Here is a 16,757-nt window from a genome sequence, read left to right on the forward strand (position 1 = left end):
TCTAAATATTTTCTTAATACCTATTGCCCAAACTTGCAGCCTGTCTGATTGGCAGCCGCACTCGGCGGAGCTGTTTGCAGCAACCTCACGAGCGATGAGCCCATTGCCAAGTGTCGTTCTAACTTGGTGCTGTTTTCCAAATGGTTTGCTGACTACTCCACAGTCGTCAGATACATTATCTTATAATCCTCTTTAATAGCGCGCTGGAATGTTCTTTCGTATAAGCAGCATCTGGGGATGGATATATGTGGAAAAATACGAACAAGTGCTTTTACGGTAAAGGGCTGTTGGGGATGCGGATCCTATGATTTTTCCGCTAAAACTTTCTTCATTGTTCATCCTTTGTGGAAAGGGATGACTTTCCTTAAAGAGGAATCATCACTTGCCATAAATATACAATTTTTTTTAACCTGGTATAAACGGCGCTGTTCTCCTGAATCCGGCGTTGTCTTTCTTTTCTTTCTGCGCCTCTCCGTTTCTGAGATATGGCCTCTTCTTTCTTTTATATAAATTTGGTCTTGTTAGCCAACTGGGTGTGAGAATCACGGCGACGCCCACAGGGAAGAGTTGCTCACCACGCCTACTTGGCTAACGGGTCTGGATTTATATATCGGGAAAAGGGGGTCATATCTCAGGAACGGAAAGGCGCAGGAAGAAAAGAAAAACATTGCCGGATTCAGGAGAACAGCGCCGTTTATACCAGGTTAAAAAAAATTGTATATTTACATGCTCTTTAAGAAGACCAAAAGAATAAGGGAGTGTTCCATGTATGCAAATTAGCTCTCTCCTAAGAAATCTATCTCACTATCTATCTCTATATCCCTTTAATGAGCCTTATAACCTGACTAGGAACATTAGACATGTCCCATCTGCGGACAGTTGTTTCAGCAGAAGTGATTTACGGGTTTGGCTAACTCCAATAGGTGTTACTAGCGGGACTAGTTTTACTTCTTCCCAATGGAGAGCTAATTTGCATACATGAAAGATAGGAATGGGGTTCAAAGAAGAAAATCTAATGTAGACCAGGTCAGGTCTTACTAAGATTCGGGTACATTACACATTAATTGACCACCACAACTGAATATCGTGAGTTCCAATAAGGCTTGGAGTCTTGATATGTAAGGAAGTGTGTCATGTGACCTCTCCCAGCTCTTCTAATTGGCTTAAAGGGGTATTCTATTTCAGAAAAATTAAGTTTTTTTTTTTATACAGTGAAAATTTATACAATTTTCCTACATACTTTTCCGTATCAATTCCTCACCGTAATCATGGGTAGACTTTCCTTCACTCGGAAACAAAGATTCAGTTTGCCTTGGCCTGTATCTAAATAGGTAGAGTAAGGCGTAGGTGCTTGGTGGTGCTACTACCCCTGTGGTCCTTATGGATAGTTTAAGGGCCAAATACACTTTAAACTATCGTAATATTTAGGGGGGATCAGCCGACAGTCCATTGTGTATGGGGGCGCCTGATTGGTCTGATTTTAGACCTGGCAAAGTCAGCTGTCGCCAGAGAAGTTTGGCAGCGACTCTTTCATACAGAACACAGGAGCGCTCGGCAGAGTGATTGCAGAGAGGTGACCTCCGGCCGCCACCTATTTACTGTCAGCGACCTATTGTGTATGGGACCCTATACTGTACAGTGATTACATACCTCTGATAACTACTGTAAAGAGTCCTGAACCTGTGTGTCAATCACAAAAAATGAACAGGGAAAGGTCCTCTTGAGTGGCAGCAAGCAAAAAAGAATTACTAATGTCATTCCCCTTTAAGAGAGAAGGCGCCTAAGTGGAGTAAACATTTCCTCGTTTCTGATTGACAATTGACTGGCCCCAATATAAAAGGATCCGTCCCTTTAATGAAAACCTGTTACCTGATCTTCCAGAATGTTAAAGTACTTACCATTGACGTCAGCTACAGATAATACACAATTTTGGCATGATACGCGATACCGTGTTTTATAAGTCTGCCCTGGTCGCCAGGATGTGCCCGCGATCAGACCAAGAGGCTGTGGTATCAAGTAACAAACTGAGATCAACTCCTAATCAGTTTGTGATCCGACTGCTAGTACAAATGAGATTAATCAGGCTTTGATCAGCGCTCTCCAACCCATGAGCACGGGTGTAGATCAGTGATGGTGATCGGGGCGATCAGCTGGAACCTGGCGGTAAGTGTTTAGTTTCCCTGCAGCACCACCGCAGGAGAAATGAGGAATTGCAGCCCTTGTAATAGATGGACTTACTGAGTCCTCCACACTATATATGTTCTTTCTAGCTATATCCATCTGAGCTCGCTCCATTCACGGCAGCTCTAAAACGCTTAAATGCCAGTGACAATCACAATCACTGACATCAGCATTTAAGCCACTGACATCCGTTTCCATGATAAGGACTATATACTGCAACGCTAAAGTAAATCATTGCATGCTAAAATATTGCAGTAAAAACCACAAGCATTCATATGTTCAAGTCCCCCCAAAAGAAAACGTGGAAGAAAAATTAAATAAATAAATACATAAATCATCCCAATTTCCCCAGTTAAAAATAAGTGTAAATAAATAAATATATATATACCGTACATGCATACTCAATATTGGTGTGTTCATAAAGGTCCTGGACATTTGTCAGGTCAGCAGTCTTCCCCATGATTGTGGAGCTACTGAAACAGACCAAGGGACCTTTATAAACACTTAGGAAGCCTTTGCAGTTGTTTTTTTGTTAATTATTCAAATTTACTGAGATAATGACTTTTTGGTTTTCATTGACTGAAAGCCATGATCATCGACATTAACAGAAATAAACACTTGAAATAGATCACTCTGTAATGACTCTATATAATAGATGAGTTTCACTTTTTGTATTGAACTGAAATAAATTAACTTTTTGATGATATTCTAATTTTGTGAGATGTATCTGTTGTGTACTGTGTATACAGTACAGACCAAAGGTTTGGACACACCTTCTTATATTCTAGGTTCTTCAAAGTAGCCACCTTTTGCTTTGATGACTGCTTTGCACTTTCTTGGCATTCTCTTGATGAGCTTCAAGAGGTAGTCACCGGGAATGGTTTTCACTTCACAGGTGTGCCCTGTCAGGTTTAATAAGTGGGATTTCTTGCCTTATAAATGGGGTTGGGACCATCAGTTGTGTTGAGCAGAAGTCTGGTGGATACACAGCTGATAGTTCTACTGAATAGACTGTTAGAATTTGTATTATGGCAAGAAAAAAAGCAGCTAAGTAAAGAAAAACGAGTGGCCATCATTACTTTAAGAAATGAAAGTCAGTCAGTCCGAAAAATTGGGAAAACTTTGAAAGTGTCCCCAAGTGCAGTGGCAAAAACCATCAAGCGCTACAAAGAAACTGGCTCACATGAGGTCCGCCCCAGGAAAGGAAGACCAAGAGTCACCTCTGCTTCTGAGGACGAGTTTATCCGAGTCGCCAGCCTCAGAAATCGCAGGTTAACAGCAGCTCAGATTAGAGACCAGGTCAATGCCACACAGAGTTCTAGCAGCAGACACATCTCTACAACAAGTGTTAAGAGGAGACTTTGTGCAGCAGGCCTTCATGGTAAAATAGCTGCTAGGAAACCACTGCTAAGGACAGGCAACAAGCAGAAGAGCCTTGTTTGGGCTAAAGAACACAAGGAATGGACATTAGACCAGGGAAAATCTGTGCTTTGGTCTGATGAGTCCAAATTTGAGATCTTTGGTTCCAACCACCGTGTTTTTGTGCAACGCAGAAAAGGTGAACGGATGGACTCTACATGCCTGGTTCCCACCGTGAAGCATGGAGGAGGAGGTGTGATGGTGTGGGGGTGCTTTGCTGGTGACACTGTTGGCGGTTTATTAAAAATTGAAGGCATACTGAACCAGCATGGCTACCACAGCATCTTGCAGCGGCATGCTATTCCATCCGGTTTGCGTTTAGTTGGACCATCATTTATTTTTCAACAGGACAATGACCCCAAACACACCTCGAGGCTGTGTAAGGGCTATTTGACTAAGAAGTAAAGTGATGGGGTGCTACGCCAGATGACCTGGCCTCCACAGTCACCAGACCTGAACCCAATCGAGATGGTTTGGGGTGAGCTGTTCCGCATAGTGAAGGCAGAAGGGCCAACAAGTGCTAAGCATCTCTGGGAACTCCTTCAAGATTGTTGGAAGACCATTCCCGGTGACTACCTCTTGAAGCTCATCAAGAGAATGCCAAGAGTGTGCAAAGCAGTCATCACAGCAAAAGGTGGCTACTTTGAAGAACCTAGAATACAAGACACAATTTCCGTTGTTTCACACTTTTTTGTTAAGTATATAATTCCACATGTGTTAATTCATAATTGTGATGCCTTCAGTGTGAATTTACAATTTTCATAGTCATGAAAATACAGAAAAATCTTTAAATGAGCAGTTGTGTCCAAACTTTTGGTCTGTATTGTATATATATATATATTGTTTGGTATTGTTGTAATCATATTACCCTGGACAATCATTCCAGGTCATTTAGCGCTGCACGATGAATGTCATAAAAAAAACGAAAGACAAAAACATGGCATAGTGTCTTTTTTTTTTCTTGTACCATTTAACCTTGCTTGAATTTTTTTTTTTCCATTTTTTTCTGGCCCTATGTAAGTGAATGCTATCGTTCAAAATTACAACTTGATCTTCTTCCTCCACTCACACCACAAAATAAAATAGAGCCCCCATGAGTCTATGTCGATAGAAAATGTTAAGAAAATTCTGTCTCTTGTGAAAAGCGGAGGAAAAATAAAACGAAAAATCTGTCATTTTTTTCCAAACCAAGTAACAGCTTTAAGTTAGCGGGTTGCATATTTTTGGCTTTACAAGGCCACAATACTCTTGACCTCATCTTTACGCACTGCAGTATAATGCCCGGCAGCCGCTATAACATGGGCTTGGCCTTGTTTTCCAGTGTTAAAATGCCTGTGGTTTCAGGGACTTTTAGGCACAGCAGCAGTTTTCCTGTTTTTCTACGCTGGATTTCTGAGTCACAACCTTAACATATAATAATCCATGGGTCTGAAGCTCGGCAGCCCCCATAGGTCTAGGGTGTTTCTCTTTAAGCTCCCCCGTGCCACAAGCTGCTCTCCATAACCTCGTGCACCTATCTGCACGATCTAGCCACAAACAGCTCCCCCTGACCGCAACGCTTCCCTACTGAAAGTTAATACTGCTTGATTCATTTTGCGCAGCTTGCACGTCGCCAAAGAAAACAGTCCAAAGAATAACTCGCTTGTATGCAGCTTGGAAGCATCTCAGAGGCCTCGGTTTCATAATACCATACAGTAGCTTTACTATATCTCCTCTGCAGCTGTGGAGAAAACTTGGAGAGTAGAGTGCTGCCAGGCCGGGGTACAAGACAAGAGCACTTGAAACCTACGAGCCGGCGCGGAACTAATGTTTCTTACGATCCCTTAGAGCCTCGTTGGCATGAGTTAAATGCATGGAGGAAGGTGAAGAGTTAAAATTTATTTTTTAAAAGGACTTTCTGGTTTCGTGTCCTATTAAAAAAAAAAGTTCTATGGAATTCTAGGATACTTTGTTCCGCGATTCATTCTGGCGTAAAACTGTTTGAAATGTGGCAAAAGTTTTTGGAACTTTTGTCACTTTTAAGCCTGTCTTAACTTTTTGAAAAGCGCTGGTTTATACTACTGTACTATATCACTTGCCGGATATAGGATGGCACAGCCAACAAGGCACATGCCCGATAGAGACTTATGGATGCCATAGGGCACTTTAAGTGAAGCCTATTTAGACCTATCTCTTTTGCAGTTGGATGGTAGAACCTGGGTTAACTCCTTAATGACCGCCAATACGTCTTTTAACCGACCTGAGATATAAGAGAATAGCCTCCCCATACAGGTGACAATCCAGCAGCTGTCGGCTGTCCACTATAGCTGACAACTTGCTGCATCAGCCACGATCAGTGTTTGCACCTTCCATATCTGTTTAACCCCTTAGATGCTGCTGTCAATAGTGACTACATCAATATAAATGGTTAACAGCGTGTAGGGGCTTCCTCTTTATCCCAATTGGTGCCCTCAGATCATAATTTTGTGGTTCAGATGTTTGCCATGGCAATTCATGACCAAATAGCGGCCTTAGAGTCTGATGGCTGTTGTAACCTGTTCAGAAGTTAGAGACATTTAGGTGGTAAAAATAACACATTTTCATTTCTGTCATGCCACTTTGCACTAATTCCCGAAAAGCACCTGAAGGGTTAATAAACTACCTGACAGCAGTTTTCAAAATGTTAGGGGGTGCCATTTTTAAAATGGTATCACTTTTGGGAATTTACCAATAAATGGGACCCCTAAAGTCACTTCAAACATGGATAAGTCCCTAAAAAAATAAATTTTGTAAATTTACTTGAAAAAAATGAAAAATTACTGCTACGTTTTTAAACCTCCTAAAATGCTAACAAAATAAAATAAAATGTTACAAATGGTGCTGATGTGAAGCAGACATGTGGGAAATGTTATTTATTAATGTTTTGCTTTGGTGTGACTATTTGGATTAAAGGGATAATCATTCAAAGTTTGAAAATTGCTAATTTTTTAACATTTTTCTCAAATTTCTGTTTTTTTTTAATAAATAAGCACAAAACATATCAACCTAAATTTACCATTATCATAAAGTATAATGAGTTACGAAAAAACAGTATCAAAATCACTGGGATTTGTTGAAGCGTTCCAGAGTTATTACCACATAAAGGGACACTGGTCAGATTTAAAAAAAAAAAAAAAACGTTCCTCCCCTGAGGAACTGTATTGTTTACTAACAAGAGGAGACATTGGACTGATGGTTAGGTGAGGAGGGGCAAGCAATCACTATGACTTCCTTTACTGCATGGCAATACTGTGTCCCTTAACGAGATATTTTCTATGGGATCCTCTTTCTTTGCCAAATAATGCATGTTGTAGGCGGGAGTTGAAGACATAAAGGGGGAAGAAACCAAATTTAGTTTGACCTGTTAGGCTGATCAGATGATGTTGATCATCTAAAGCCTTAGGTCCGGGTGGGCACACACTTCCCTGGCATTGATGCAGCAAGCAGAAAGGCATGTGTGTAGCCGGGACTTGGCACACACAGAAATCTCAGGAGGAGCTGGACTGTTGAAAGTTGGACCCAGCAGGGATGAATGCAAGCACAAACACTTGAATCACATATGATGCAGCACACCAAACATAGAACTAGGAGTCTCAGTCCCAAGACACAGGAGTGTGTCTAAATAGGCCTCAAGTAGGTTCCACCTCCTGTCGCCTCCAGCTCAAAAATATCTCCAGAATCCGTCCTTTCCTCAACCGCCAATCTACTAAAATGCTTGTGCACGCCCTCATCATCTCCCGCCTTGACTACTGCAACATCCTTTTCTGCGGCCTCCCTGCTAACACCCTTGCACCTCTCCAGTCCATTCTTAACTCTGCTGCCCGACTAATTCATCTCTCCTCGCTACTCCTCTGCTTCCCCCCTCTGCAAATCTCTTCACTGGCTCCCATTCCCTCAGCGTATCCAGTTCAAATTACTAATACTGACCTGCAAAGCCATCCATAACCTGTCTCCTCCATACATCTCTGAACTAATCTCCGATTATCTTCCCTCACATGATCTCCGGTCTTCCCAAGACCTCCTTCTCTCCTCCACACTTATTCGCTCCTCATCCAATCGTCTCCAAGACTTCTCCCGAATATCCCCCTTCCTCTGGAATTCTTTGCCCCAACACGTCCGACTATCAACCACATTCGGAGCATTCAGACGGAACCTGAAAACCCATCTCTTCAGGAAAGCCTACAGCCCGCACTGATCCTGCTGCCGCCTCATCACTACCAAAGCTACCGCCTCACCAACATCGGAGCTCCTGCAACCCTCAACCTACTGTCTCCTTCCCCACCATCCTGTAGAATGTAAGCCCGCAAGGGCAGGGTCGGTCCTCGCCTCTCTGTATCAGTCTGTCATTGTTAGTTTGTTTACTGTAAGTGATATCTGTAACTTGTATGCAACCCCTTCTCATGTAAAGCACCATGGAATCAATGGTGCTATATAAATAAATAATAATAATAATAATAATAAAGTAGGTGTCGGGAGATGGTGTTATTGATTTACTCCGGGCAACTCTATGTGGAGAACAGCAGAGGGCATCAGACCCCGGGGAAGGAAGCGGAGCTCTGAATACTCGGGATAGCTATGTAACATTAACGCTTACCGTGGAGCCCATAGCAAGTGCATAGCATTCCTGGTGGTGGTGTTCACCATCATGATTTTTGCTAATGTCAGCCATTCTGAAATTTTCATCTCTATGTGCTAAATGTATCAATTCTTGGAACTTAAAAATGGTAAAAAACTATATAAGAACTGGAATTTACTTTGGTACTTCGTTAGCAGTTTTTCCCACCCCATCCAATCTCTACACCTTTGACCATCTCAGGTGATTATCCTGATTAATTATTGCGACGTCTGTCTGACTTGCAGCCAAAATTTTGATGTATCAACCCTACTTAAGTGCTGAAAGGGCTTATTTTTACGTCATTGTTTTCTGATTGTTCTGGGCGTTGCCTTAGAAATTTTTATGTATTGTTTTAATGTTCCGCACCTATGCCTTTGTGTGTGTCTTGTAAACAGTATCCAGAAGGTAGCTTTTCAGTATCCATCATGTGGGAAAATATACAGCTCCCGGAAATAAAACAAAAAGGATAAATAAAAAAGAACTTGGCAAGGTGAGAGTAAATTAGGGCGAACCTGGTAATGCTGCCAAAGACTTGTGTGAAAAGGGGCATTGTAGGTCAAGAATAAACAAGACACCTCTTATTGAACTTGATACTTGTGTTTATGACTATATATAAAAAAGTGCAGCCACTGATTCAAGGTGGGCTGACTGTACAGCAGGAAACTTCCCACTGAATGAGTAAAGCTGACGCCTTGTCCTTGAGTGGGTATGGTGTTAATGGAAGTTGCATTTAGGTTTCAGGCACTTAAAAGTGGAGTACATGGAAGAAAGGGGGTTGCAACAGCAAAAGTCAAATTAGGCTTCGGTTTTGCCACCCATGACAAAATGACTTGGGATTTCTTTTCCACTCCATGCCCCTTTTTCATGATCTTACATTTACTCTGGGGACCTGGGAAGTTTCTTAGCATCTATTATCAAATTAAATAGAATCAAACCAAGGCTGGGCCCTGTCTCTCCTAGGGTCCCATGGTAGCTGTATGGTCTGCCTCTGTTGTATTTCTTTTAAATCGAGGCAGTTAACAATCCACTTACCTTATTACAAACTGGTGTAATCTAGTAATAATTTTTCAGGATACCGCAATGGGCTCCACAACCACCTCTCTAAATAGGCTTTCAACAGTCTGCCATAAACAATAAAAAATACCTGTATTTTGTTGAGGTACTGTTTAAATGTACAAACTTTGTCAGCTCAGAGTGGTCTAATATTCACTGGCTGCCTTAAGATTAGTATTTGGTAATGTAAATTTTAATTAGGTTTAGTAAAAATGTTGGTTTTACACAGGACTTGTTACCAAGTTAAAAGTTGTCAGTTTTTGTTTTCTTATTTTGTTCCTCCTGCTCTCCTGAGTATTCATATGCATTATTTAGTGCTAAATGTTATAGCCTGACAAAGGGGGCATGGCTCACAGTATTCTCTGGGGGCATGTCTATAGGCTGCTCTGCATTGATACCCTGAGAGCCACATCCCCTTGGTAAAGACCATAAAAGTTTCCAATTACGGTAAATAAAAGGTCGCATATTTCTAGAACCGTATAGAGGATTTAAAAAAAACCAAACCTGAATACTCAAGGAAGCAGTGAGAATAATTTGAGAGCAAAAACTAGCCACTTTTGACCCTTTAAGAAATTTGATAGCACTGGATTGCTAAGCAGTTTTCTGCTTATTCAGAATTAGGGAATAAATAATGGTAACTACAGACTCTTGGCTTGTCTAGCAATGAGTGCGGTAATCATTAGATGCCCGGCTTTGTATTTATAATAAAAAAAATAATAATCTTTTATCCATGCAAATAAACCTGCTGATGAGAGGTGGCAAAATGATATCTCCTCTGAATGCTTCAATTACAGCCTTGACAAGAATTAATATTTACAGTTAATATTAATGCAGGAGATGGCAAGGGTCTGCCAACATGCTACGCCTGCTTCACTATAAAACTCCACCGCCCCAGCCAGATGGATATAGGCCAGGCAGTACTGAGTGGTTACAAGTTTCTACAGTCATATGTTAGTCGCATCCTGTGCTTTTAGTTAATACATTCCATTGAACATAGATACAGCGTCTCATCAATGTCCTCCTCTGTTCTCCATGGAAAACAATGAGCATTACGGTAAATAAAAGGACGCCGTTCAAGGAATATGCCAAGAAATAAATATTGTAATATCAAACATATTTGTGATGTGGTATACTCAAAAAATAATGTATAGAGTTGCCTTTTGTTATCGAAAAGGTGTTCTTTGGCATTACAATCGGAGATTTGTAAGGGATTTCCAGGCTGACAATCCCAATATGCACTGCACTTGAGACTCGGAACATCCAGAAACGTTAGTTGTAGAGCACTTTATGTATAGAGTTATGTGGTCACTGTATGGTGCTATTATTTGAGCAGTGTGTGGCGGTATTTACTTGTGTGGCGCATTCAGACGTCCATTTTTCACAAGTCCGAGAAAAACGGACCTTTTATTGTGATCAGACTCTGATTAAGGTTTGATCATCGTGTGGTCTAAGTGTCATCAGGTGTTCTCGTACTTGGGGAAATTAAAATTTTCTCCACCTTTTCCTTTCTGACAGTCCTTGAAAATTGTACCGTACTCGGATGTCATCCTAGTGCGGTCTGATTTTTTTCATGGACCCGTTGACTTGCATTGCCAATTTCAATCCGACCCTCAGATCAAAACCGGACATTTCCCTGATATTTTCAGCTGACGGCTCGGTCCGAGAAAAAAATCGGACATGTGTACTGCCCCAAACTCTATCATATTTACAAGTGCTATCCGTGAAAACCATGGATATCATTCATACTATACAGTCGTACTTGTGAACGAGCCCCTTGGCTGTGGACAGTTCGGCTGCGCAGTGTGAACTATGTTAATGGCGGATGCCATAAATATTGCAACATCCGTATATAATTTTTGGAGCGTATTCATGGAAAGATTCTTTAGGCAACTGTTTAAGAAATTGTGGAAAATGTATGATGGTGTTATTTAGGCACCATACTGTAAAATGTTAATATACAGGCACTGTATAGAATAGTTCTTTGTACACCGGATGACGGTAAGAGAGCCAGTAGGAGATACTGCACGGGGCACCATATACAGTAAGGTCCAGTCCTACCTACAACAATACAATGCTATTATTCTTGGTCCTTCACGGCTCCATATGTCGATTGTAGTCACAGTGGGCACCTCGTCTACACCAGTATTATGGTGCCATCATAATCCACAGCCTATACAGACATCATCACCGCTGCCCCAATTGGGGGCTCACAATCTTCATTTCCTATCAGGTTTTTGGCGTGTGGGAAGAAACTGGGGAAGCTGGAGGAAACCCACGGAAACACGAGGAGAACATACAAACTCCTTATAGATGTTGTCCTTGGTGGGATTTGGACACAGGACCCCAGCACTGCTCAGTACTGGCTTGAAAAAGATGGTGTTACCCAGGTTACGGTAGACTTCCCAAATTCAGTAGACCCTTGTTTTTGTCTTGCCAACTTTGGTCATAAGTTTCCGTAACTTCCAAAAAATGTTAACGCGCATGCTACAAATCATTTCAAAATCAAGATTAGTGCAAAAAACAGGTTTTTAAAAAATATTATTGGGGTCCCGCAACACAACATTGGAGGTTTTTTTTATCATGTCATGGTAATTCACCTCCTTATTTCTTCTTGACAACTTTTTGAAGAAGTTTTGCCAGAACAAATTTTTTGCATAATCATACCAGATTTTTAAAACCACATCAGTTTCGAACACCCAGCCTATGGAGCTCTTTGTTTTGACGGTGCCACGCACAGAACAACTCTCCAGAAGCAGCACTTCTTTTGGTGAGGTAATAGGAAGCTAAAGTGGTGTCCTAGAGATTTGCTGATTCTTTCGAGAGTCCTTAGGGTCTACCTTTTTTTGGGGGGAAGGGTCTACTCTTTTTTTTTTGTGACATTTTGGGGCAGTTGGCAAGTATTAGTGATTGGATGATTGGTTGTGGGAGTGATCCAAGTAGTTGTAAAATCAATAAGGAGGGGCACAGGAAAGCCCCTCTAATGTACTGTAATTGTACAGTGACCAGATTCGGTGCTTACAATTCCTGCTCACAGATGACTGGGGCCAGGTAAGGTTTTTTGTTTTTTTTTCCATTTTTATTTTACAAGGCTCTGGATTCAGAAGTAGCTGTTAATTATTGCTAAAACCATTCACCTCTGTTCTCAGGTCACCGGCAGTATGCAGCTATAATTATCCATCCCCAACACAACCCGTTATTCTTCAGCAGCCCAGAGATCTGATATATTCCGAATGCAGGAAGCCCACAGCCTGTACATACACAACGTACAATTTTGTCGTGTTCCTGTTATTTTACTGTTTGAGTAGCAACCTGACCCAAAAAAGCTGTAAAAAAAAGAGCAAGTTTTTTTTTTTCTGCGGGACAGAAGTAGACATATTCTAGCATGAACCCTAATGTCAGTTTCCTCCAAGAAAATTGTGTTTTGGATTAAAACTACTTCCTTCCTCCAGTTTTAGATGACATTTCACGTTCCTTATAGGAACAGCACGCAATAAAGTGGTTTATACACCAGAGGAACAGTGAGCCCTTGTGGACTCACCGATAAAAAACTGGCTTATTATTGAGACGGTAGCTATGTGCCAAATGTATGCAGCTCCAGCAGTGACAGGGGGTGAAGGAATTTAAAGTGGATTTCCACCCCATAAATAAAAGTGGCCATATAATTGTAAGTCAGTAATCAGAGGAGCAGCCAAAGTTTGTTCATGATATTTTGTTTTATGATATTGGTATTTTCCTGTTTTGTTGTGGCGGCCATTTTTTTTTTTTTTTTTTTAAAGTGATAATTTGTTTACCATTTAATCAACTTTGGATGAATCATAATTTTGTTAACTTGTCCAATCAATGACAAAATGATTAATTTAACATTTGTTTTTTGGTGTTCATGTGGTCTTTTTCGGAAAAAAAAATGCCGCCACAATGAAACAAATAAACTTTCAATATACAGATAAAGCATAATTACTAGTCGCTTTCTGCTGATCTAATGTCTGATTTCTGCATGCGTTGCAAACTTTACAACCCTCCTTAAAGGACATCTAGCGTTGAGCATGAAGATTCCCGCTGCTCTGGTCCTATATTCAGTCCAGTCTATGATGGCATCCTGACCGAGACAGTCTTCATTTCTCCCACCATCATCTTCGACCTTTGCACTTACTTGGCCCTATGATGTCACGTGTGGTCTAGTGACATCATTATAATGTGCATCATACCATCATTTCATTCAGCCTAATAAGCGCAAGTGACGCTCAGGATGCCTGTGGCAGAAGTTTTAGACTGCCCGAGTCCGGCTTCCCCATATAACCAAACTGGTTGCCAGACCACCATCATCTTCGGCCATTGCACTTATTTGGCCCTATGATGTTATGATGTCACATGTGGTCTAGTGACATCATTATAATGTGCATCATACCGTGATATCATTGAGCCTAATAAGTGTAAGTGGTGCTCAGGATGCCTATGGCAGAAGTTTTAGCCTGCACGAGTCAGGCTTCCCCATACAACCAAACTGGATGTCAGACCACCGTCATCTTCAGCCCTTGCACTTACTTGGGCCTACAACATCATGATGTCACATGTGGTCTAGTGACATCATCATAATGTGCATCATACAGTCATATCATTGAGCCTAATAAGCGCAAGTCACTCTCACGATGCCTGTGGCAGAAGTTTTAGACTACGCGAGTTCGGCTATCCCATACAACCAAACTGGATGTCAGACCACCATCATCTTCGGCCATTGCACTTACTTGGCCCTATGACATCATGATGTCACTTTTGGTTTAGTGACATCATCGTAATGTACATCATACCGTGATATCTTTGAGCCTAATAAGTGCAAGTGGCGCTCAGGATGCCTTTGGCAGAAGTTAACACTGCCTGAGTCCGGCTGCCCAATACAACCAAACTGGATGCCAGACCAGGGCAGCGTAAATCTTTTTGCTAAACTCTAGTGGCTTGTATATTTTCAGGAGTTTCATTATGATAACCCTTTTTCCATATGAGGGAAGTTTCTTGCTTGGGATATCCTCTTCCCCACTTCATTTTGGACAGAGACAGATAGGAGAGATGCTGAAATTCTTTCTGGAGGACTCAGCCTGAATAGTCATCCATTCACTTGAATAGATGCAACATGATACCACATTTGTCCAGCAGTGGCCGCACTTTTCTCCTCCCAGTTGATCGCCAGATGCTAGTTGGAATCATCCTTTTAAAGGGAAAGTAACAAGAAAAAATATTTGTAGTTTTATCACTTTACATCAACCAGTATCAGAACTTCCAGGATGCATTGCAAATGGTACCATGACTGAGTCTGATGTAAGTGACTTAGGCTGGTGCAACGATCCACCCGCTAGCCCCTTACATATAATGCACACTGGGTTTCATGTTTTTCATCGCTGACCAATGAATTGAAGAACTGACACTGGAAATCGTATTATTAGACACATGTAAATGGCTCGCGTGACTCAATATGTTTGCATTCACGTCCACTGTCATGAACTGGAGAGCTAAACAGAGGCCTAGGATTTGCATGCTTGACAAGTTAAGAAGCTCAAGCAGCGTATTCCTGCCAAAAGAGAAAAAGAAATCATAGTTCACTTTTTTTCTATTTTTTTTTCCTGTACCCAGATAAAATCATTGCAATAAAGCTGGCTCCATTTCTCAGGGCGGTGTGAAATGTGATATAGTGGCGTGCTCGCCAAAGGAACCGGCGGGAGGAAGAAGAGAACAGGCCGCTCACATCTCCAGTCCCAATAAAAGTTTACACATACTTTCATTTTAGAAATTGCAGCAACTGGAAATTTGCTTTGAAATGTAAATTTTCTTCTTTTTTTTTGGGAGGAGACAGCTGGAAAAAATTATCCCAACTCCATGTTAGATAGATGGAGGAAAACATGCAAGGAATAGAATCATTAAAGGGATATTCTGAGTAAACGGAATGATTTGAAATATTTCTACTCCTCTTCTGCCCCAGATCCTCATTTTTTTGTTCTCTTTTTTCACATTAACAGGTCATCGGCAGAAATTAGATGAGCAGACAAAACCAGGGGGCCTGTCGTTTTCTGAACGCCTCAGCGAACTGGAACAGTTGCGACGGACGGCGATGAGAGTCAGTCCGCACCATCCGACCCCCGCTCCGAACCCCCGATCATCTCTGAACCACTCCACAGCATTCAATCCTCAGGCACAGACTCAGATACAAGGTGAGTGCATGACCGCAGTGCAAACACATATATATATAAAATATATATATCACTTAAAGTATTTTTCCCATCTTCTATAAATGAGCATAGTTGGATAGGGTTTGCAAAAACAAGCAATTTTGCAATTTACTGCTTATTAAAATTTTCAGTCGTTTTTGAGATATCAATACTTTTCTTATGTTTACAGCCCATTGCCTTGGAGACCGACCACCTCTGCTAGACAGCAGAGCAAGCACAGTGCTTACAAGCTCTTTTCCACTGTTTTGAAGCCGGCCAGGATCTCTGGAGCGTGATGCTACCAGCTTCGGCGCAGTGCTTAGAACCTGCTCAGCAGCGGTGGTCGGACTCCTAGGTAGCAATCTGAAACGAAAAGTGTTAATATCTCAAGAACCGCTGCAAATTTTAATAAGCAGAAAATTGTTTTTACAGTGACTATCTGACAATATCCATCTATGAACATAGGAATAACTTTTTATTTGAAAATCAGGGTCATTTTTAGTCCTTGTTCCCAAAGCTTGCAGAATCAAATTGGCATAAAAAAACACCCTCCTCCTTGTTTTTTGGGGTGGTCCTGCACAAAACTAGGGTCCCGTAGTTATGTGTAAACATTCTAAAAAACTAAGGACTCTATGGATTAAGAAAAAACTGCTTAGGGTCCGTGCATACGACGTCTTTTTCTGGTGGATTCCGCCTGGTATCCCCCTGAAAGAGCGCAGCGAAACCACCGTCATAAATTGAACACGACAATGTAAAAACGATGTTGCTGTGTACATGTTCACTCTGTTTGGAAACTGTGAAGCTGTAAAAAAGTAACACATTCAAAAGGCTGCTGCAAAAAACTACTGCAAAACCATTAACAAAGCCCCTTGAGGAGAAAGACTACTGGCTTTTCCTGGAGCGGTTTCACCTAAGAAAACCTCGGAATTAAGATACCCTTAAAGAGAAAGATCTCTTCCAAGAAAGACGTGTAGTTCGCGAAAATGAATATAGTCCCAACATTAGGAGTGTTCAAAATTTTAATACTCCAGTTTTATTTTATTTTTGAGCGTTAATCTGATTTAGCTAATTTAGGATTTTTCAACTTTAAACTCCACAATTACAACATTGCTTGTTTTTTTTGTTGTTTGTTTTTTATATTTTAATTCTTTGAATTTCAACTTTTTTTTAGTTAAAATTTTCTTTTTTATTTATTTTTTAAAGAATTGTAAAAAAAATCAGCCCGGGATTCCAAATGACTGTCCGTACACGTGGGGAAGTAGACTGGTTTCTTTTGG

The 16,757-nt window shown here is 41.1% G+C and overlaps 1 protein-coding gene across 1 annotated transcript in view; it reads left to right on the forward strand.

Annotated features, from left to right (window-relative positions):
* RUNX1 (RUNX family transcription factor 1) overlaps positions 1–16,757 on the forward strand; it is a 121,004-nt gene that overhangs the window by 46,121 nt on the left and 58,126 nt on the right. Inside the window, exon 4 of the mRNA XM_069760781.1 lies at positions 15,292–15,483. Coding sequence (XP_069616882.1) covers positions 15,292–15,483 — 192 coding nt within the window. The remainder of the gene's footprint in view (positions 1–15,291; positions 15,484–16,757) is intronic.

Source organism: Ranitomeya imitator, chromosome 3 (genome assembly GCF_032444005.1).
Source record: "Ranitomeya imitator isolate aRanImi1 chromosome 3, aRanImi1.pri, whole genome shotgun sequence".
NCBI classification, from domain to species: Eukaryota; Metazoa; Chordata; class Amphibia; order Anura; family Dendrobatidae; genus Ranitomeya; species Ranitomeya imitator.